The sequence below is a fragment of the Ciconia boyciana genome, chromosome 21, assembly GCF_034638445.1.
Source record: "Ciconia boyciana chromosome 21, ASM3463844v1, whole genome shotgun sequence".
Taxonomy (NCBI): Eukaryota; Metazoa; Chordata; class Aves; order Ciconiiformes; family Ciconiidae; genus Ciconia; species Ciconia boyciana.
The window spans coordinates 3,006,286-3,029,452 of record NC_132954.1 but is presented as its reverse complement, the minus strand read 5'-3'; the positions used below and the strand labels follow the sequence as shown (position 1 = coordinate 3,029,452).

General features: G+C 58.8%; 1 protein-coding gene across 1 annotated transcript in view; it reads left to right on the top strand.

Moving 5' to 3' along the window:
• The first annotated feature begins 558 nt into the window (after nucleotides 1-558).
• The window catches only part of PTPRU (protein tyrosine phosphatase receptor type U), a 78,045-nt gene continuing 55,436 nt past the window's right edge, over nucleotides 559-23,167 (top strand). Inside the window, exons 1-2 of the mRNA XM_072885207.1 lie at nucleotides 559-718; nucleotides 18,522-18,650. Coding sequence (XP_072741308.1) covers nucleotides 646-718; nucleotides 18,522-18,650 — 202 coding nt within the window. The 5' untranslated portion in view covers nucleotides 559-645. The remainder of the gene's footprint in view (nucleotides 719-18,521; nucleotides 18,651-23,167) is intronic.

The window sequence follows — 23,167 nt, the reverse complement described above, 5'->3', positions numbered from 1 at the left end:
CCGTGCAGCCGGGAACCCCCGCGCAACCAGGGACCCCCCTGCAACCGTGCACCCTCCTGCAACCGGGGACCCCCGTGCAACCGGGGACTCCCGTGCAGCCGGGGACCCTCCTGCAGCCGGGCACCCCCTGCAACCGTGCACAACCCTGCACCCCGCCCGCAGCCGTGCTCTCTCCTGCACCAGGGTCCTCCCTTGCACCCGCCCCCGCAGCCGCGCCCCCCCAACCCGCCCCGCGTTCAACCGGCGCCGACTCCGCAGCCGCGCACCCCCGCAGCCGGCGCTCCCCCCCCGCTACCGGGGAACCCCTCCCGTGGCCGTGCACCCCCCCCGCAGCCACCGGGACTCCCCCTCCCGCCCCCCCCCAAACTCCGCCGCGGGCGGGGGGGGGCGGGGCCGGGGCTGCGTGTGCGCGCGGCGGCCGGCAGGGGCGCCCTCGGCTTGCCCGCGGTGGCGGCGGCGGCGGCGGGGCCCGCGCGGCGCTGACGTCAGGGCGGAGCGAGCCGCCGCCGCGCGGCCGCCGCTATTTGAGGCGCGGGGCGGGCGCGCGTGCCCCGCTGCGCCGCCGCGCCGGGACCGCGGGCCCGCAGGCGGCGGCGGCGGCCCCGGCCCCTCCGCCCCGCCGCCCCCTCCCGCCCCGGCCGCACCATGCGAAGCGCCCGGGCGCTGCTGCTCGCCCTCGCCCTGCGGGTCTGTGCGCTGGACACCGAGACGCCCGCCGGTAAGAACGGAAGGGGCAGCGCCGGGGGGGGGGGTGCTTGGAGGGGGGGGCGTCCTGCGTGCGCTCGCGAGCGGTGGTGGGGCGAGGGGGGAGCTCCGCCGCTGCCGGTGCGGGGCTGCTCCTGCCCGTCCCGCCGCGCCGGGGCTTCCTCGGGGCGAGCGGCCGTCGAGTTCGGGACAGCGGCGGCTGCAGCGCGGCGGAGCGCGCCCAGCCCGCTGGCGGGCAGAGGGGCTCGGCTGCACCCTCGCACCCCGCGTTTGCACGGCCGGAGCTGAGCCCGGCGGCCTCCGCTCGCTGCCCGGTACGGGGGCGACCTCCGTCCCTCCGTCCGTCCTCCCCTCCCGCTGCACCCCCGAGAAGGAAAACTCCCCCCCCCCCGGTGGCAGCGGGGAGCCCTGCCAGGGTTTGATCGCCGCGGCGAGAAGCGAGCGGGGCTGGCAGAGCGGGCACCGCACGGCGCTGGCGGGAGCCCGGCTGGGCAGGGAGCGGCGCAGCCCCGGGCGAGCGGCGGCGGGGTCCGGGCTGCTGCTGTGCACGCACGGCCCGGCCCGGGCTCCCGGGGGGAGCTGGGGACCCCTCGGGAGGAACAGGTGGCGGCCGAGGCCGCTCTCCGGTTGCAGCCTGCCCGGCTCTGTGTCACGGGGATATAATTAGAGTTTGACCAAAGCACGATCGATTTTTTTTTTTTAAATTTATTTTCAATTTTTTTTTTCCTCCGTTCCCCCTTCCCTCGAGCACTTCAGCGGTGAGACCTGCGGCTCTCCCGGCCCCCCCGGGAAGGAGCATGGCCTGACCCCCCAGGCAGGGGCTGGGGAAGGGATGAAGGCAGAGTCAGGGTGCGGGGGGGCAGCTCCCTCTCGGGAGGCAGGAGCGGGGCTTGGGTGCTGCGAGGTGGGTGAATTTGGGGCTCCCGAGGTGCTACCTGGGGCTGTGAGTGCTTTCTGCAGGGGAAACTGAGGCACGGGGGAGGAGGGAGCTGTTGCCTTGCTCCAAAGGGACCCTGGTGCTGCAGCCTCCAGCTCTTGGGTGATGCTCTGTGCGTTAAGGTGTATTTTTGCCTGGTTCTTGAATTTTTTTACTTTGAAAACAAAGTGGCTCACCTGCATGCAGTCCCCATGCTGGTGCATTGGGGTTTTTTTGGGTAGTGGCCTCTCTCCAAAAATTATAAATAGTGACACCCATCAGCAGTAAGCAAAATAAGGCTGACCTGTGTGGAGGGGGGGACGATGGATGGATGAAATACGAAGCGGCCGAGGCTCCCCACAGCTCATGCGAGGTGGAGGAGATGGGGAGGGAATGGGCTTATATTTTACTGGGGCAGCTGGAGGGGGGAGAGCCGTGTGCTGGGGTGGGGGGAGATGCTGAGCTGCGCACAGAGCAGCCCCCTGCTTCAGGGCAGAGCAAGGAAGCAATAGGGAAACTGAGGCACGTAGTTGGTGAGGGGCTCTGAGTCCTCCCCCAGTGGAAGGGGCTTCTGCATGCCCTCCAGGTGTCGGGGGGGGGGTCTTGAGCTGTGCTGCTCCCCAGTCCTGAGGTGTGCGTCTCTCTCTGATGGCCATCATGGCTAAGCTGCAGCAGCCTGCGAGGGGCTGGAGGAACGGTAGCGGGGACCCAGCGCTGCTGGCGGTGGAGCGGGGCTGGGGGGCTTTGTGGGAGGCTCCCCCTCCCGAGCAAACCCTTTCCCCTCTGTGGGCTTCCTTCCCTGAAAGGTGGCATTTCCAAAGGGCAGGATCGAGCCCACTCCAGGTGTAAATCAGGAGCATGTTTACTCCAGCGTTTCTCCTGGTAGACGCAGAGCAGGCTCAGCTCCGCGGTGGAGCCGGAGGGGCTGGGTTTGGCTGGAGGTGAGGGGTCTGCTTCCAACTCCCTGGGTCTGTCGCCCTCGCCGCCAGCTGCTTTTTGCATGAATCCTGCCTGGTGTTTGCTCCTGCTGACACGGCTTGATGGCTGCGGGGACGTTGGCTGGCTGCGGGGACGTCACCCGGCTTGTCCCTGTGGGGCTTGGGGCTGCACAGCAGGCAGGGCTGGTGAAAAATATTTAAGCCAGCTGCATGTGCTCTGGGGTCACTGGAGACCCCAAAGCCAGTCACGGGGAGGACCAGCTGCTTGGCTCTGTGCGTATTTGGAAGACAAATGGTTTTCTCGCTGCTCCTTTGCAAAGAAGGGGTGTAGCATGATCCCTTCCACAAGTGGGGAAACTGAGGCATGGCATGCCTGTGACCGGCTGAGCTGGGAGAGAAGCTGGGTGCTGCGGTCACAGCCTCCCCACCGGCTCGGGATGCTCTTTGCTCCTTCCCGGAGCATGCAAACTTTTGCAATTCATGAAGATGTCAGAGTGCCCAAGCTGTCGGTGGCTGGCTGAGTTGTGCTTATGGTGGGGGGGGCACAGGGTGCTGTTGAAAGGCGCTTGCTGAACCTCCAAACCGACTGGTCCCTTGTGCTCTTGCAGTGTCACCTGGCTGTGACGGGGACCTGTGAGTTGTCACCGGTGTGATTTGTCGACCCCATCTTTCCTCTCTGGGTTCTTTGCAATAAAACACGGAGCCTTTCCCCTTGCTAAAAGCCTCTGCCTGGGAGCAGCCTGGCTTGCTGGGCCCCGGGCAGTGGCTTTTGCAGGCTCAGCTCTTTCCTCCTCCTTTTGCCTTCCCCTGCTAGGAGAGGATGCAGCTCCGCTCCTCTGTATTGCACCCGTGCACCCCGAAACTTCAGCAATAAGTTGCTTTCCAGGTGTACCCCAGCCTGTGTCCCCCCGCCGTGCTCCCGGGCTGTTTTCCGACAGCCCTGGCAGCAGGGACGTGTCGGGGACATGTGCCTGCAGCCACCGGCGCTGCGTGGCACTCCTGCTGTAATTATGCGGAAGCTGTTTGCACTTGGGTTTGACTGCGTTAGCAGCAATTAAGCAAATAAAATATTTGGGTTTGGAGCTTCCACTTAGGCTGGTGCCACCGGAGAGCCCCGGACTGGGGTTGGTGGCATCTCTGGTGGCACTGGGACTGATCTGGGGGGAGCCGTGGGGGGGTGGTTGCTGGTTGTGTTGGATGAGCCCCTCGCTGGGGGCCAGGCAGGAGGGCTGGGGCCACCCGAGGGTCCTGTCACCCCCCCCCGGGACAGCCCTTGCAGGCTGGCAGGAGGTGGCACGGGTGAATCCGACCCCGCGGTGGCTGCGTCGTCTCGGTCGAGTGAATGGGAGCTGCCGAGCAGACGCTGTCCCCAGGGCTGGGATTGGGGTCGGGGAGCGGAACAAATCTGCCGGGCGTCCCCCCGCCCTGGCCGTTAACGGCAGCATCTTCATGGGTGGGGTCACGGGGGGAGGGGGATGCTGTGTCTGTGCGTCCCGGGGCAGGGGCTGGGTGGGGGGTCAGGAGCCGGGGGTGTCCCCGGGTGCTGCTGGCAGCGCCCTGCGCCCGCCCCGGGGTGCTGGGGACGGGGTCGGTGGTCCGTGCTCTCCAGGTGCCTGATCCTGCTCTTGCCAGCGCTTTGCCCGGTGTTTATTTCCTTCCACCTGGCTGGCGATGGGCTCTCCATGCCAGGGCATTTTTTTTCTCCCCACCCCGCCTTCACCAAGCATGTAAAATGTGCAAGAGCGTTACCTTTTCCTTTTTGGCTTGTTTCAGGCTTGGATTTCTTTCTTCCCCCCGGCTTGTTCTGCCATGCCGGGGAAGAGTCTCTTTCTCTTGCTTGCTCCTCCGTGTGTGTTTTTAGTGCCCTGGGATTGCCGTGGTCTTTCCCAGAGCCCCCAGACAGTGCAAACACCCCCCAGGCTCCTGTGCTGGGATGATCCGGAGAATCCCACTCCTGCTGATGTACCCAAGAGTGCCCAGGGCGGAGGTTTCCAGATCCCAAAGCCTTGGCTCTCCAGTGTCCCCTCTCCGTGCACTGGGGCATGGCGGACCTTCACCATCCGTGGGGGTGAAGCAGAATTTGGGGATGCTCTGAGTGATGCCGATGCTCCTGGATGGACCTGTCCCTCTGGCTCCGTATCCGCAGCTCTGTGGTGGAGGGTGGCAATGCCTGTTTCTGCCCCTCACCAAGACTTGCAGCTGTATTTGCATCATTTTTGCCCTCTTCTTGCTCCAAAACTCCTGTTTCATGTTTCTCCTCCGGGTGCTTGGACCTGCCCTGGCCTCGGGAACAGGGATCCTGGTGAGTCACCTCCTGGCGCACACTGCACATTTTTCCCTTTGTTATCCAAACTAAGACAAACCAGCCCCATTCCAGCTTCCCTCGGAGCTTTCCCAGAGCAAAGCCAGCAGGATCAGGGCCCCTGGGGAGCAAAGATGCCTCCTGGAAGACAAAGGCAGATGCTTGTTGGTGGCTTTGACCCCTGCCCTGGCAGTGACAACCTCCCTTCTGCCTGTTGATGTTGGTTTTCCCCCTGATTGCACCCAGGATGGAGCTTTTCCATTGCATGCAACCCATACCCCATCCTTGCTCTGCAGAGGGGCTGAGAGCCCTGAGCACCCCGAAGCACCCCATAATAATCCTCTCCTGGCTGCACCCCCCCCAGGGATTTGCTGCTTTGCTTTCAGCAGTCGTGCAGGGGTTAAGCATGAGGGGCTGATGAGGCAGAGGCAGGTAAATCCCTGCTGTGTGCTCAGAGCTGGGAGGTAGCACAGGCTCTGGAGAGCCTTATTGACACAGCCCTGCCATCTGCCTGCTTAAACCTCCATAAATAAGCTTTTTAATAATCTATTATTAACATGCACTATAATTGTCTTATTAGACATGTCTGGGAACCTTTAGTTACTGCATGATTAAATGTCAAGATTCCCAAACCTCCTCTTCTCCCTGACGGGTGTGTTTTGCAGCTTTCCTTGGATCCCACTCTCCTGTTCCAGGCTGGAGACCCCCCCCCACCTTGTACTTGGGGAAACTGAGGCTTTCCTCTTGGGACAAGGAGGATTCCCAGCAATTAGTCCCCCGGAGCTAATTGCCTTCTTGTTGGCAGCCTTAAAATAAATAAGTCCTGGAGATGGAGCTTTTACTTTCCGCTGCAGGTGGCTTGGCAGAAGCTGCCGCTGATTGGGATGGATGTGGGTGGGTGATGGGGTGGGGGAGAGGGGGGTGCCAGCCTGCGGTGCCCAGGCCTTCCCCGGCTGGAGAGGGTCCTGGGGCCATGGGACCCGCTCTTCCTTGCTGGGTGAAGGGCATCTCTGGGGAGGAGGCGGAGGGCTGTGGAGCTGGCAGGTGCCGGAGGGACTTCCCTGGGTGTTCCCCGAGCTGTTTTCTGTCCTGGCCCTGGGAGTGGCGGCTTCTACACCCTCTGCCTGGATCGAAAGCCAAAGTCCAGCTCTGCTCCAGCTGCTGGAAAGCCAAGGCAGAGCCCCTGCCTGCCTCCTGCCTGCGGTGGCAGCAGCCCTGTCCCCTGAGCTACTGCTGGCAACTGCGGGGGGGGGTGTGTGTGTGTGTGTGTGTCACACTTTGGCTGCCTTTTTGAGCTTTTTTTTTTTAAATCAGGAGTGGTGTTTCTGCTTGCTGGGTGGTCATTAGCTGCCGCTCATCCCTGGCTGCTTTCATGCTTCTCCGGGTCCTGCCTGGGGTGTCACAGCCCTGGTTTGCAGCACCTGCTGGTGCCCGGGCGCTGGCAGGGGGAGCAGATGTCCTGGGGTAGCCCATGGGTTTCCTGCAGGTTTAAGAAGCTCAGGCTTTGCACCCCAGTTTCTCTCCCCTGGATAGCAAATCCTGGAGTGGATTGTGGCAGCTGCATGCTCTGTGAGCCGGGATGGGGCTGTCCCAATCTTCTGTCCCTGTGCGCCTCTGCCAGACCCCAGATCTGGTGCTGGCACTCTGCTCGCTGCAGGAGCAGGACAGCAAAGCTCTCCCTGCTTGCTGTGGGGCTGTGTGGGGCCGTTCCTGGGGGGCGGCTGGCCATCGGGGTGCCAGAGCGGCCGCTCACTCCAAAGCGGAGGCAGGGCTGCAGTGGGAGTGCAGGCAGGGTGATGCTCCTGCAGTTCGGGGTTCAGCGGGGCTGTGACCCCCTTGTGCCTGGCAGACTCACAGCTGGAAGGAGCCTCCCAACTGTGTTTGGCCATAAACTGGTTGTTTCCTGACCTTCCTGCTCCCTGAAGTGCTCCAGATGTTGGGGAAAGAGGAGCTGGGCAAGGGTGGGTGGGTGCTCGTGTCCCTCCTGCTCTACCTTCAGCCTCCCTGCTCTACCCTGCAGCATCCTGCCCTGGGTCTGGGGTCCCAGTTTGGGGGCGGGGGGGGGGGGGTGACTTTGCTGGGCAGTCCTGTTGCTGATGGGGGAGTGGGGACACTGTGTCTGCCATGCCCCGGTGCACCCCACTGCCTGAGGACCCCTCTGTCTGCTCCCCCCGGGGATGGGCTCCGACTGTGGGTGGGCAGGGGGCTGGGGAGACCCCCCCATCCCAGGCAGGGGTGCAGCAGGGAGCGGAGCATTGCACCCTCACTGCAGCTGGGGGGTGTACATGTGTTGCAACCAGAGCAACTCTCTCTGAATATTTTTTGGTCATACACTATTTTTTGTTGGTGGTTTTTTTTTTGGTTCAGCTTGAAAAATATTGGAGAATTGCCCACAACAGGGTGGTTGTGCTGGTGCAGACCTCCCCGGCTCCCTGCAGCCCTAGCCCTCCTTGGCTGTGTGGGGCTGGCAGAGGGTCCATCCCTCCCTGCTCCGGGGCTGTGCTGGGTGCTGGGCTCTGCCCCAGTGCTGCACCCACTGGGTGCTGGGGAGCCCCACATAAGCCAGTAAACTGCTTTGACTTCCTGGACCCCCCCTGCCATGTGGATCAGACCTTTCTTGACATCGTTAAGTTAATCAGGGTTGCAGCTGGGATTCAGCGCTGGCTGGCTTGAGATGCTCTGAGCTCTCCCAGGACAGGATGAGGGGACAGGGACACTGGTGACCTGATGCGTCTTAATGAAGCCACTGTCCCCGCGGCCGTTCTTGGTGCCTGCAGATGACCGCGTGTGGAGACGAGCAGTGGCAGCCCCTGGGCATTTGAGCCTGGCATGCTGCTTCGTGCCAGAGACCTTCAGCCTAATTAGCCCAATTAGCCCAGCTGAGGAGCGAGCACTGTTCTGGTCCAGCGTGCTTCACCCTGCAATCAGACCATCAGCCGCTCATCGGCAGCTGGATGTCACCAGGAGGAGGATGTCACCGGAAGGCAAGCGGTGGCTGGTCTGGGAGAGGAGATGAAATGCTTGCTGCAGCCCAGCCACTCCCCCAGTGCTGGGGGGGGCTCAGTTTTGGGGTGCTGCCCGGGGGTCGTCTTGCCATCTGATGGGAGATGGTGGAAATGGCTTTTTCTCCGAAGGGCCAAAGGGCATGGAGCATTGTGGCAGCTCGCTTACGGAGGTGAAGGCAGGTGGAGGGCTGGTTTACGGACAAACTGCACGTCCTTGCTTGGATGGATTTGGAGGAGGTGTCTGTGGAGCTGCTCTGGTTTTGGGGGTGCTCTGCAGGGCTCCTCAGGGTGCAGCCCCCTCCCTGTCCCATGCTACATGGCCCTGGTGCCTCAGCTCCCCCTGAATTTGAGCTGTGATGGTGGAGGGTTCAGCAGCAGGGATTTTAAAACCTGTCAGCAAGTCCAGGCAGATCCGCCCAAGGATGGTGTCTCCTCCGAAGCCCTTTCCCTGCTGCTGCCAGCCCACCCGTGGGGACAAGGACCTGTCATGGGGCAGGGCAGCCCCACACACCCTCGTGTGCCGGGTCATGCAACGCTCCTAACCCTGCGACAGCGCATCCCTGCCCGTCAGCGGAGGCACGTTAAGGCCCTGTGTAGTTAGCAGAATAAATGCTCTTCACATAATCACTAGGTACTGCAATTTGGCTGATTGAATTAGCGGAGGTGGGTGATCCCTGGTCACCCCCCCCCAGCCCCGGCACCTCGAAGTCCCCACTGGGACATCTGGTTCTGTGGTTTTGGTGGCGATGGGGCACCCGAGGGAGGTGGGTGTCGGAGCTTTCCAGCATGTTTTTGGGGAAGGAGCCAGCTCGGGGGTGACTTTTTGAAGCCCCCCCCCCGGTGCCAGGCAGGCTCTGGCCTCTCCCCGTGGGGACAGGGATGCGATGGGGGGTTCGCTGATGCCCGGCCAGGTCTTTTCCCAAGGACTCTCCCCGTGCTGCTTATTTTTTTACTGTATTTTCAGCTGTCTGCTGAGCGATAATGTCCCATTGATTTTCCACAGCCAGCAATCGGCTTGCTTTCCTTTGATTATAACAGTATCAAACTGAAGCAGTGCATCTCTGTGCTGGGCTATTTCTCTTTTTATTAGCTGAACTTTTTATTTAGTAGATCACCCAGTCTCCTGTCTGGGGAGCTGCTGCTCACTCTGCCTGGCTCTGGACAGCATTTCAGTGTGCAGGGGGCTGTCTCCTGCCTTTCTTCCCGTGGGGCGGCTGGGCTGTCCTGCTTGGGCTGGCTTCGGTGGCTGCAGCACGTTGGGGATGGGGCTGGGACTTGGCCGGGGCAGGATGCGTGCAGGGAGAGGGTGCAAGGTGCTCACATGGGGTTGCAAGTTGCCGCATGCACTTTCAGCACCGCTGCAGGGTCTCTTCTCTTGACCACCCATGTGCTCCATCAAATTTTTCAGTTATTGCTGCATAATTAGCGTAATCCAAGAGTTTTTAGTGCATGACCAGCGTGTACGCTGACACGGGCCGAGGATGTTGCAGGTCAGCCCCCTGTGGGGACGCGGGCGGCTCTGGGACCCGGCAGCGGGGCAGGGTGAGAGCACAGTGCCGCGGTCAAACTGTCAGCCAGGGCTGCAAGTGGGGTCCCAACAGGGCCGTGCCCAGGTCTGGTGGAGTAGTGGGACACCCTGTCATGGGTGGCTCTGCGATGGGGGGGTGGGAGATGCTTGTTCTGGGGTGGGGGTGAGGCAGCGATTGCATCCTGGTCTGGAGGAGCAAGAAAAAAACAAAGTTGGGGGAGGAAATACCAGGAATGAGGCTTTGGGTGTCTGGAGTGGTGGCAGTAGGGGGGTTAGAGGAGTGGCGTCTTGTGTGATGAGGGCTGCTGTGGTGGGGGTGACTTTGGGGGGACTGAAGGGGGTGCTGCAGGAGCCCCCCCCGCCCAGCATTGCTCGCTGCTCTGCAGCACTTTTCCTTTTCCTGGAGCTGGATGGAGGGTCCTGAGCCTTCCCGTGGGGGATATGTGGGGCAGGTGGGTGCTGCATCCCAGGGGCTTGCTGAAAATGCAGCCTTGGGGGTTCTCCAGGCTTGCAGGGAGGGTGATGCCTTGCCCTGCGTGGATGCGGTGGGGGGGACAGACCCCAGCAGGGTAGGGGCAGGGGGCTTGGGGTGCTGCCGTGGGGCTGGGGAGTGGGTCCCTGCGTGGGAGCAACCAGGGAGGAGGGAAGGAAGGAGTTGGATGTGCAATGGGCGGATGCACCATGTGCCCTCTCGGTTGCCAGCGCTGTCTGTGAATCCATCCTGCACCCTGGCTGTCAGCCATGAGTTCATCTCGTGCGACCAAACTCAGGGTTTTGCTTTCAGGGACTTGGGTTTAGACCCATCCATGCACTGAGTCTACCAGGTCTCAGCGGCGCGCTGGCACCGTGGTGTCCCCGCTGGTGCGGTGCTCCTGCCTGCTCGCCCTCAGAGCTGGAGAGGGGCAGGGGGTGGGTGCCTGCCTGCATCTCAGCTGAGATTTTATAGGGCCTATGAAAATAAAGGGAGTGGGATGGACTTTGAGCAGCTTTCCAGGAGAAAGGGAAATTTGACTTTTTTTTTTTGACCATTTGCAAAGCAAACCTGGCTTCGCAGCTGGTGGTGCCAGCGATGGAGAGGAGGTATTAAAAGCAATAAATAAGCTGTTGAGGAAAGGCATCTGCAGGCTCCTGCGACTCTGGATTTACAACCTGCCGTCCCAAAGTGCCAGCTGCTTTTATACCTAATGTCTGCATGGGTGCCTGCACCCGGGGGACGTGAGGAAATTATCTGCCTGGTTAAAAGGTTTTAACCTCTGGGAGCACTGGGTGGCACTGGGATGCTGGTGGAGACCCCCAGATGAGTTTGCTGGAGCTGCTGGTTTTTACCCCAGCCTCAGGGATGGAGGGATGGATGGATGCCCAAGCCAGCACTGGCCAGGGATGGCTGAGCCCAGCTCGGGGACTGGTAAAAACAGGCCTGCTGACGGGATTTTTGGGTTTGGTTAGCTGTGTCCTCACGTTTGCCTGGCTGAAGGGTGCCTGTCTCAGTCTGGCACGCTCCCCGGAGCTGTGACACAGACTCCCTGGGCACAGAGCACCTTTTTATTCCCCCCACGGGAGCTTCTGCCAGTGGCTGTAACCTCCCAGCAGATCCTGTCTGTTCCCCCCCATTTAAGAGCAGAGGGTTTAGCTGAGCCCACGCCTCCCCGGGCTGGCAGCCGGGCCCGCGGGTGATTGATTTGCCCACGTCAGCCGCATCGCCACCTTTAAACCTTGGTGTCAATCTTCCCACGTTGCTTTTTCCAGCTCTCCCGGTGCAATGGGAGGAGGAGGAGGACGTCGACCTGGATTTTGCATTGCACTGAGACGTGCTCCTGCTCTGCCCCGACCTTCATCCCTGCTCCTCTTCCTCCCACTCTTATTTTTTCCTGAGGGCTGGGGAGCGGATACTGGGCACGGTGAGGACCGGGCAGCCCTGTCGCTGGCTGGTTTTGCCGCGTGAGGGCTCTTCGGCAACGCAAGCAGCTCCGTTCTCCGCCTCGAAAGGCCGTAAATAACCCGGCTGAGCTGCATCCCCACGGCCCTGCCGGCACCGGCACGCTCCATCACAGAAGGATTAGCCCACTGGTGCGCTTGGCTCCGCATCCGTCGCTGCGGAGCGGTGGTACCCGGAGGGTGAGAGGCTGCAGGGTGGGGAGACCAAGGGTTTTATTTCCCCCCATCTTTATCCCCTGCAAAACGGGGTTGGTTTGGAAAACTTGGTCTTTCCCATGATTTCTGCAGCCGGAGAGGTGCTGGAGCCCCGTGGGGCTGCGGCGATGCTGCTGCCGTGTCCTGGGGCAGCTGCTTTCCCTGCCTGAACTTGTGCCAACGGAGCATTTCTGTGTCCTCGGGGGTTCCCCGAAAGCAGCGTTTCACCCTTGGGGCTCACGGTCTTGGTCTCTCTGGGTCCGTGGGCATGTGGGGTGGATAGCCTTCAGCAGGACCATGAGGACCTGATGGTAATAAAGGAGCCAGGGTGAGAAACAAGCTTTTTCCCCCTTTTTTTCAAATTTATTTTCATCTCCCCCCCCCTTCCTTTTTTACTTTTTTTTCCCCTGCAAGGTGCCGGGTGGCTCCATAGCCCAGGAGCTGTAACTGCACAGAAAGCAATCGATAACGGCAGGACAGAGGTTTCCAAAGACCTGCCTTTTTCTTCCTATGGAGTCGAAGAGGCAGCCCTGACTATGTTAATTAATTCATGGTTCATTATTAAAGCATTTGTGTTGCAGGTTAGTGGCCTCCTGGCTGGGGAAGCTTGAGGGCGTTTCTGCGCTGCAGGACCTCTCCTGCCCCGGGTATAAATAACGGAGAAATGACCCTGCTCCTTCCCCCCGGAGCAGCGCTGGCTGGGTCCAGGCGCTGTGCAGGGACAGCACTTGGATGGGGTGTTAAATCATGCGTCTGCTCTGGCTGCGGGGCTGAAACTTCCCGGCTTGTGCCCCACAGCATCACTGCAAAACAGCCTGGGTGCGCCTGCATCGGGGTGACGCAGCACCCTGGTCCCAGCAGTGCTCACCCCCCTGGGAGCGGCGTTGGGGGCTGGGGGGAAGGGGAGCTGCGTTTTGCAGCTGGATGTGCCCCAAGGACGGACTCCGACTGGCAAGATCAATTATTCCCCCTTTGCTTTTAAATGCATCTTTGATAAGGTGATGCGTGGTGCACTTGGTCCTTGCCCAGGCACAAGCCTGCCCCGTGGCATTGCAAACCCTTCAGAGCTGTATTTTCCCAGTTGTATTTGCTCTCCCCGGGCTTGGGGATGCTTGTAACAAATCCACATCTCCCAGTTACCCCTGTCCCTGTGCCTGGGGTCCCTCGGAGGCTCCTGGGGCCAGCGCAGGGGCTGGGCACTCGCTGCGGGAGGTTTAACACCTCCATGGGGACTTGCAGGTGAAAACCCTAAAGAGTCTAACAGGCGGGGAAAAAGATTTATGTCTTCTGTAGTTGCTGGTAGATGGATATTGTTCTCCTAGTCCTGTGCTTTCCAAACACTGAGGTTATCAGGCATAAGTGACTTATTATGCAAATCCTCCGTCTTAATATCTGGCTGCTCTCTCCCTGGAATTGCATTGGCTAAACCCCATGCGTTATTGGAGCTGCTAATGTTTACACATTAGCTTCTTTGGCTAATATACAAGGCTTCAAGTTGCAAATTGATGTTTCTTACAGCTGAGCAAATTATTTTTCTATTAAATGCAATATTTAAAATGATTTGGAGAAGCAAAACAAACTACTGGCAAGAATTTTAATGGAGCTGCTTTCCATATTCTTCTAATCAGCTTTTATCGGGGCAGGAAATCGGTAATATTTTTTTTAAACATTTCTATTCCACAGAAGTGGAGAACAGAGGAGCAGGGAGGGTGTTTATCATAATCTCTGGTGTGTGTAATGCACAAAAATGTTTGCAGGTGCCTGTTGCACTTGTGCCCCAGGCCCTTTGAGTGTGCAAAGTGCAGCCAAGGGGGGGATTTCGCTCCTCTTTGCCTGGACTAGAAGAGGTTTTCCCACTGCTGAGACCGATCCCCGGGGTGTTTGGGCTTGGCTGGGGTTGGCTGCGGAGCTGGTGGGATGCTCTGTGCGGTGGGGGTCCCCATCGGTGTGAGAAGCCAGGATGCTGCGGCACGGGACCCGCTCTGCATCTTGGTTTTCACGCTGACCTGGGTTCCTCGGTGCCACGTCCCCCCCGCGTGAGTCCCAGACCCCTGTATAGCATCATCCCCCGAGGGAGTCTGAGCCCCCCGCAGACAGAAACAGCATTTCTGATCCCTTATCCATTAATAACCTCGACCGGGAGCCTGCAGTATGGTACCTACGAGATCTTGCTGGATAAGAAGTCTCTCTAATTTTAGATGAATTGCAATATGTGTTCCCTATCCCCTGTGTCTGCTGGCGCACAGAGGAAAGCGGCTCCCGGCGTTTCCTTCCCCGGGCACGTTCCTGTAGGAGCGTGCCAAGGAAATCGCCTTTAAATAGCAGCTGGGATCTGGGCGGCGGGAGGCTGGCTTGGCTCTGCGGGGGCACCGGGGAAGGGATGGCATCTCGCCGGCGTCCGCTGGAGCGGGGTCCTGCATCCCAGCAAACCCCGGCTCCCTGGGCTTGCCGCTGTCCCTGGGGGACGATGCCGGTTGCTGCTGGTGTTACGGCATTTTGCCGAATCACCCGCGTGCCTCACTTTCCCTGTTTGCAAGGCGCATTCACCATTTATCCCGTGTCAAGAACTCCATCTTTTGGTGCCGTAAAAGAGCGTCTTTCTCCTATGTGCTGAAGGGAGATCTTGGACGATAGTCCGGGGCTGTGCGACTTCGTGTGGCCTCCAGCTCTGTCCCTGCTCCTGGGAATTAGTGAAAACTGCTGCTTTGGGAGGTGCTCACCCCTGCCGCATCTCGCGTGCTCAGGGTGACGATGGGTCACAGCCCTCTTTCACTGCGTGGGATGTTTGCGTGCGAGCGCTCGGCAGCCGGGGTGATGCGTGGTGTGGCCTGCGGGTACCCGAGGCCTGATCTCCTGTTGGTCATTACCCGGGCCGGGGGCAGGAGCTGCAGGAAAAGGCCACGGATGAAAAATTAATCCTCGCTCCAAGGGGTCACCTGTGTTAGCTTTCCCAGCTGGTGCCTGTGCCGTGCGGAATGGGGTGCCCGGGGGCTTGTGCCCTCAAGATGCTGCACCCCAGACACGACTGTGGGGCTAATCCAGTCCTGGCTAAGCCAAGACGGGAGCAAAAACCAGGCTTTTTCCCATCGATTGGCTTTGCTTTGTCCTGGACCTGGAGTCCTGGGTGCCCACCCTGAATTTCATAGCTCTGGGGAGCCCGTGCTTGCTAAAGTTTGGGTATAAACCCTTTTTTATCAAGCCTTTCCACTTTTAGGTGTTATTTGTGTAGCATCTCCATCCGATGATGCCCCGAAGGGTCTGGGCAGTGTCGTTACTCCCCTCGGGGTACGGGAGCATGCGATCCCATCATGATCCTATCACAGATGGTGCTGGGCTGCCCTTTAGCGTGGGAGCCTTTTCAAGGCTGCTCGATAACAGAAAAGAGAAGCCCGTGGAGCATGTCCCATGGTGCAGGAGGTTAAACAGAAAAGGTTTAAGTGTGTAATTAACTTTGAAGCGAGAGGAGCATAGACTCGGCGGATGAAAGAGCGCTGGGCGGGCTGGTGGGCAGGCGGCCACGTTCCTCGGTGGCCACGGAGATTTAATTAGACGCCGTCCATTGTACTTGATTGTTTGGTCTTTCTTTTCCTCCCTCTTCTTTGAAAATCCTTTGTTCCTCCTCTCCCCCTCCCCGGCTTTCCTCCTCCATCCCCAGGGAGGGGGATGCTGGGTGGCGGTGGTACCCAGGGGATGCTGAGCGGGACTGGTACCTGTGTCCTCGGTGAATCCCTTAAGCCACCTCTTTTTTATTTCTTTCTTTTTTAAAAAAAAATGGGTCCATCTGGCGTTTGACCCCCATGTTAGTGCTTGTCCCTCTGCTCCCTTCTCCTTGGACATGCCACGGTGCCGCAGTGGTACCCAAGGAGTATGCTGAGCAGCACCGGTACCTGTCTCCCTGGCAAATCTCTCAACCCACCTCTTTTTTTTTCTTTCTGTTTTAAAAATTTTGGTTCATCTGGTGTTTAACCCCCATGTTAGCACTTGCCTCTGTTTTACCCTCTGCCTGGGCACGCTGTGGTGCTGCGGGGGCCCTGTGCTGGGCTGCCCCGCAGGGTGTTTAACGGGGTACGTCTCCTCCTTGACACGGGTGCCTGTCGTACCGTGGGGCAGGCTCTGGGTGTGGAGAGGTCTGGGTGACTTTGGGGTGTTCAGGCACCCTCTTGGATGCATCGTGCCCCCGGGGAGCAGACTGTCACGCCCTCGGCAGTATTTTTAGCTGCTCTCACGTTTGCATCGCACCTCCCGCGCTCACTGCCTTCATCCCACCGCCCGGAGCTGCTGTTACCCTGGCCTCGAGCCAGCGCAGGGGCTGGGAACTGGGGGCTCCTTGTTTCTGCCTGGTGATTTTTAGGGAGCATCTGGACCCGGAGCGGTCCCGGCCGGCTCCCACAGACCGTGTCCCGCTGCCGTTACCCCTTAGGATGGGTACAACCGTCCCCGTTGCTGCAGATGGGTATTTGAGGTTGCAGTCTCCCCACCCTCCTTGCAAACATGTTGATGAAACCTTAATTTTTTGAAAGCCACTCTGGGTTTACCCCTTTTGACTTGCCACGGCTGTTGTGGGACCCACAGCCACCCTCTCTGGAGCTGGGATGTTGGTATTTAATTACTCAGATGTTAATTTTTATGCCCCTGTTAATCTTGTGATGGGGAGGGAGAAAGGGCTGGAGGTCGAGCTTCTCCCCAGCCCTGCCCTTGGATGGGGAGGGATGGTGCCAAAAGCATCCCATAGCTCATGGAAACCAAGGCTCTGCAAAACCCTTTTTATTTTTTCCCTGCGTATACAAATCATAGACAAATTTATCGGTGAGATGGAGTGGCCAGTCGAGCCGCCTTCATTTCATGCTGTGGATGGGGGGAGCGGGTGGGAGGGAAGGCTTGCGCCGGGAAAAGCCATAACAATAAACCTGTCCGAGGAGGGAGACGGATCGGCTCGGCCAGCTGTGCCTCCGCCAGCAAAATATCTACTCCACCTAATTGCATTTTAAGCTTCTGGAGCCTGGGCATCATCTCGCAAGTGGCCGAGGATCCAGCCTTGGGGTGATGGACCAGTGGGGAAACTGAGGCACGAGGCCCGTTGGTGCTGGTGGCTGCGCTGGGGATGGCAGCGGGGTGCGAGGGGTGGAGATGCGAGCCAGGAGGAGGAGGAGGTTACGTCTCCCCCGACGTTGTTAGCAGCTGGGAATAGTTATTGGGGGTGAAGGAATCGCTTTTCCCTGGGAAATGGGGCTCCGCCAGCCCGAAACACTATTTCCTCTGCTCTGATTTCTCAGACAAAAAAAACCCCAGCCCTAAGAACAAACTTCTCCCTCCCAGAATATCCCATTTCAGCAGATCTTGGAAAGAAAAACTTGCTTTTTTTTTTTAAATCACTTGGCACTTAGTTTCTGACACTTTGTTTTATTTTGAAATTTTTTTTTCTTTCCTTCCTGGAAAATTTTGACAGATTTGTGCTTTTTCTCCCATTAGAAAGCGCAGCCAAGTTTCAGACTCTTTAAAATCCGGCATGTCTCGTGGCAAGAGCCGAAGGAGCCGGGGACTGGGGCACATCCGCAAGTGGGCTGGGCAGACGCTCCATTTTGGGAAGGATTTTAAGAAAGCTGTGAGGTCTCCGTGCCTCCAGGCATATGAATAGGAGAGAATTTGCTTTTAGTTTTTTTAAAAAGGAGTTTCTTGTGGTTCTGGGAGGAAAAAAAAAACCTTGGCGATGGAGCTGGAGTACACCCTGGTGCTTTAAAAAATTAGTGTAAAGGGGGGGAAAAAAGCCCCAAATCTGTTTTTATACATGAAAGTGTCAGGAATCATAATGTTCCGGGCATCTTACGGGCTTTTTTCCAGTGTCTGGACTTGTGTGCGCACAAGTGACGTGTCTGAGCATCTCCCCGCACGGTGAAGCACAACCCGTGCCGGCAGCAGCGAGGCCATTAACTGGCAAATCCCTGGGTGGCGGGGGGAATTACTGATGTAATTTGGGGATAAAATAGGAAAAAAACCAGAAGAAATAATCCCCCGGCCAGGCTCTGCTTTCATGCTGGCCCATTAGGGGATATTTGCCTTTGTTCGTTCTGCTTGCTCAGGGCTTTCTTAACGTGCCTACCCTCGTCAGCCCAGGGGCTCGGATTAATTAGCGCCGGTGCCCTGGTCCGCATGTAATCTGGGGGTTTAATGGAACAATCGGTCAGTGTTAACGAACCGGGCCGGAGCGGCCCCATGGGCAAAGCCAACCCCAGAGCTCGGGGTTTGGGGGGCTGGATGCGGGACGGGGGGCTGGCCAGCGTCTCCGTGTGCTTGTCTCCGTGTCACCTTGGTAGACGTGGGGACAAGCGGCCTCTTGGCATTTATTCCCATTCTCCGTGCTCAGGCGAGCGCCTTGCGGAGCGGGGAGGTGGTGCGAGGCTTTCGGCTTTGCAAAGGATAAAAAACAACCCCAAACCCCCAAAAGAGAAATAAAAGGGCTCAGAAATGCCAGCCCGCAGCTGGGGAGGGTGGTTCAGCGATGCATTTGTAGGGGTGTGATTGCTGCGGATCGTTGGAGGTCGCGGCTGAGACCTGCCGCTATTGTGTCAGGCAACGGACAGACCCCCAAGAGCGCAAGGTTGAAACACGCAGGCAGGCGGAGGGATGAGGTCGAAGCGGGATTTTTTGCAGGAGCCCTCGGGGTCTTGCGAATCCTTGTGTGACCACTGCAGTCGAGCACCTGTTTCTTGGGAGAAACCCCCCGTTCGGTGACCGGCCCCTGGGAAGCAGAGCTGGGAGCTGTATCCTGCTCCTGCAGCTGAGACCTGCCAGCTCGTTTCACTGGTGGGGGAACCAAATGGCAGAGATGGGGGATGAGCAGCAGACAAGATCATGTCCTCGTTCATGGGAGCACATGGGGGATGCCTGGGGTCCCCCCGCATTTCGGGGGGCAGCACCCCATCCTGGCAAGGCTTTTGGGGAGGGACCATCCATTCTGCGGGGTCTTGGCAGGGACTGACGGGTCTCTCTCTCCCCGCAGCCGGCTGCACCTTTGAGGAGGACAGCGACCCGAACCAGTGCGAGTACAGCCAGGGCGAGGACGATGACTTTGGGTGGGAGCTTGTCCGCAGCTATATGATGCCACACCTGACGGCCGACCTGCCTCACGGTGAGTCCTGGTCTCCAGCGGGGCCACGCTCGTCCCCCCACGTCCCCGGGGACCTCTGCTCCAAACCCACCCCTCGATCCTGTACCCCAGAGCCAAACCACGCGGCTTCTCCTGGTTTAATTCCCACAGCATTTTAGGCTTGCCTCGTCCTCGGTTGTGTGGGCAGGGTGCCGCTGTGCCCGCCGGCGAGGTGTGATGGGCTGTGTCGGTCCTCGGCGCGGTGGGGTGGGGTGCTGCGTGGCCCTGGGGAGGGTGTCGCTTGGGGACAGGGATGGGGGACCCTGCTGCTGCTGAGGGGAGGAGGGTTTTTAACAGCACAGCAGGGACAGGGACATCGGATGGCTCTGGGCACCTCTGAGCCCTGTGCCGCTGCCTTGCTGGGGTGTAACCCCATGCCACCCCTAACCCACCCTGGGGCAGGGGGCTGGGGGAGCCTGCAAATGGTCCGGGCATGTATTTTTGGGGCGGAAAGCAAAGATTTCCAGCTTTGCTCCCTCTGCATTTGACCTCTGCCATCGCTGCGTTTGGTGCCTGCAGCCCAGGCACCCCCAGGCTGGCCGGGGGCTGCGTGTGGGACGTCCCCCCCCACCCTGGCTTCTCCCTGCCCGCGGCAGCGGGATGGCAGCAGCTTGGGCAGCTTTCCACGCTTCCCGCGGGTCTCGGCAGCATCTCCGGTGATGCCAAATTCCCCATCTGGCATCAAGCGCAGCATCTGCGGCTGCCGCCAGCCGGGATGCACCCAGATCTGTAAAGGGGCACCTTCGGAGCCGCCCGGGATCTGCAGCCACCGCCTGCTCTTTCCTCGCTGGCGTGTTGGCTCGTGATGCTTTTGCAGGCTCATTACCGGAGAAATTCCCATCTCCTGGAGATGTGGAAAAGGGGGGGGAAAAATGTGTTTCTGGCTCTTGCGAGTGTGGGGAAGGGCTCGTGGCTGTGAGTTGGAGGCACCTCTGAAGTCTCAGAACTGTAAGGAATAAAATACAAATGGATTTTTTTTTCTTTTAAATCTCATTGCTTTTAAACTGATTTTTGTTGTTTTCTGGGTCCAGCTCCTCTCTGATGGCCAGGCTGGGGGAGCAGAGCCAGGCAGGCAGCCGTGGGGAGCTCCCCTCTCCACGAGGCTGGCGTGGGCACCGTGCCGGGTGGCATTCGGGGCTTTGCTTGCTCCTAGCTCCAGACCGTGCCCCGCTGTGACCCCCTTGAGTTGTCCCTGTACCCGTTTGCTCTGCGAGGTGCACCGGGCTCGAGATGCTCCTTGTTTTCGGGACCGCTGGTCCCAGCACTCCGGCTCCTCCTGCCCAGCCTGGAGGTCAGGCCCCGTGCTGAAGATGGGCAGAAAGGGAGGAGAGCTGGTTTAGAACTCGATAGTAAAAATGACTTTTTTTATTAAAACATTAACTGCTTTATAGAAAACTCTTTACTGCTGCATCAATCTGCCTCAATCCAGCTTTTTATCTCATGCGTTGTTCGTGCCAGGGCTTAATTTGGCTTTTCCCCTCCGCTAACCCTCCTCTTCCTTTACCTTCTCTTCCCATCATCTTGTCCTTCCTTTCCCGTCCCTGCTGGCATGTCCTGAGCGCTGGGTGAGGGCAAGACAACCCTCAGCCTGGCTGTGGGACTGCTGACAGATCCCTGCTCTCCCTTGATGATTTTCCAAATAATTGCTTTAAACTGAACTATCCTAATTTGTGTGTGTCCTGGGGGGGTTTCCCAGGGCAGTGAGGAGGGAAGCAGAGCTGGGGATTGAGATGGCTCGTGATGGAGGGTCTTAAACCTGCTCGATTGGTTTTCTGCTCGATTTTCAGCTGCAATTTAAAAGCTGCAGCAAAGTGCCTGAGTTTAAAGCCTGGGGGCTTGCAGGGGGCTGAAGGGGTAAGGTGGAATGGGGCTGCTCTCTCTGCTCGAAGAAATAACTGGGTTAGCAGGAGATGGGGGCTTAAATTAATGCAAAGTTGAAGAAATAAACTCCAGAGTTGATGAGGAAGTGGATGCAGCCGTCCCAGGTCTGATGCCATGAGGCTGAGCTGTGAGCATGGAGCACCGCAGGGTCCGACCCTGGGAAGAGCACCCGTCCCGATGCTGATCGACGGTGACACTCAAAGGGATGCTCGTCCCATAGCTGGGGGTCCCCTAATACCAGGTAGACACTGTTTGCTCATGGTCCTGGGGCACCCAGCGGGTGCAGGGACCCCATTTTTGTGTAGCTTCACCCCAGTACACATGGGGAGCTTTGCACGAGGCTCCTGCAGCCTTATCGCCCCTCTCGGTCCCCCCAGCAGCTCGGTGGATAAGAGTATTTCACAGCGCTGGGGCCTCTCCAGGGAGCACTTTCCAAAGGAGTCTCGTGGTTTTAGATTAAAATGAGTTTTTATTGGAGATCAGCCAGTTTCAAGGAGCGTAGGATTTATTGGAGCGGATGCTGGCTGCTGGCCACCCGCCTCCACCTTTGCATCCCTCTTCTTGCTTTCTTGTTTGGTTTGGGTTTTTGTCCCCCCCCTCTCTTCCCATCTTGTCTCCCTCTTTCTCCTAAAGACGATGGATGGGTCTCTCCTGTGGATGGGTCTCTCCCACGTTGCAATCGTGATTTTTTTTTTTCCCCAGCTCTACTGTTGTTCTTTAAAGGAGCAGTTGCAGGGAGCCAGGTAGGGCAGGCATGAGGATGCACCATCACTGTGCCTGCACCAAAATAACTCTCCCCGGATGCTCGGGGTGTGCTTTCCTCCTGCTCTCCCTCAAGCATTGCCTCTGCGTGCCAGGCTGCTCCGCACCTGCCTTCGGGCTCTGCAATATCTAATCTCCTAAAGCCCCGCTGTTTTGAAGCTGGGGAGAAGAGGGACAGCGTGTGCCTTCCTCTGCAGCACCTGGCATTGCTGGGCACCCACGGGGCTTGCAGGATTTGGCTGGATCCCGAAGCCCTTTGAGGAGCGGGGGACCGGGCAGTGGAGTGGTCCAGCAGGCAGGGATGGGACAGGGGAGTGAGATCGGGCTGATTTCTGGAGCTCCTGGGGTGAAACACAAGTTGAGGTTACTTAACATCAAAATAAAACAGGGTGTTTAGGTTAAGCCCTGGATGAATTTGGATGGGACGGGTCCAGGATGGAGCATGGGGCAGAGCCGAGGTGGGGTCACTGTCCTCACCCCGCAGAGATGCGGGGTGTCCCTTAGAGGACAAGGATGCTCTGTGGAGCCCCAGGGTCTCCCTGGGAGAGGTGCAGGCCCCTCTTTTTGTCGCTGGTTGAATTTGCACGTGGAAATTCAAAGCGGAGATGGGTTGGGAGAAACTGTGGCAAAAACTCCCCATGGAGGCTGCATGCCCTTCTGCCCCTCCGCAGCCCCGTCCTGGGGACCAGGGCACCGGGGCTCCTCTGCCCTGCCCAGCTGTACCCAAAAACACTAAAACATCATATTTGTGGCTGGGTTTTATTTCCACATGGCTTTTTTTCCCCTAGGTTTTCCTTCCAAACTCAGTGACATTAGAAAACGCTCCGTGAATCGGAGTTTCTGGTCCCTGCTTGGCTCTTCCTTTTCTCCATGCACGGAGCTGCTGTCGTGCTCCCCACGCGGCCGCGTTGCCATGCCCCAGCACGGCCGTGTCGGGGGGTGACCGAGCTGTTGTCCCCACCCTGATGAGCTCCATGTCCCTTCATCCCCTCTGAGGAGTCGCTCCTTCAGCTGATAGCTCCGGCACTGCTTCCCGACAAGCTCCTGCTGCCTATTTGTAAAAACCTTGAAAAATTAAGCTTGATTTTTGGCTCCCGGGGGATTTACTCCGGTCTGTCCAAGGACCCCGTGGCGGTGGCAGATCAGCCCTTGGTGCTGGGGCTCCTCTGGGAGATGCTCGGCGCAGAAGCAGGGAGCGGGTACCCAATTCCTGTGCCGGCTCCGACGTGTTGAGACGAAAAACCAGCGCAGGAGGCGGCACCGTCGGCTGCATCTTGCAAAGCGATTTCCTGGAGGCAGACGCTGCAGCGCTCAGCCCAGACCTGGGCCCTGGCACATCTTGGCTGGCAGTGCCGCCCTCTGCCTGCATCCTGCCCGCCTTTTGCTGCCTTTTAATAGCTCTTTGATATTTTTTTTTAAATTTTTTTATCTCTCAGTGGTTTTGTAGGAGGAAAAACTTGGCAAGGCAGGGAAGTGGCAGGGAGCGGGTTCTTTCCTCCTTTTCTTGCTGGGCTGTTTTGGGTTGTTCCCAGAGGGGTACAGGCAGCTGCAGGCAGGACCCTGGGGAAGGGCAGCGCGATGGGGAGAGCTGCTCCTTCCCTGCGGGCGAGCTGGGCTTCAGCCCGAAGCTGGCGAGCAAATCCTTGGGAGCTCATTGCTCTCAGATTCACAGCCGAGGTTATTGGAGGCACCGAGTTATCCTCGAAGACCTGATTTGAATCCCCAGGAAGGGCTGATGATCCCACAAGTGGGAAGATTCGTCTGGAGACCCTGCACGAGGACTTGCCTGGGATGGGTACAAGGCTTTCTGTGCACGGCCCCTCCGGGCTGATTTTGCAGCTTAAACCTCATCGTCG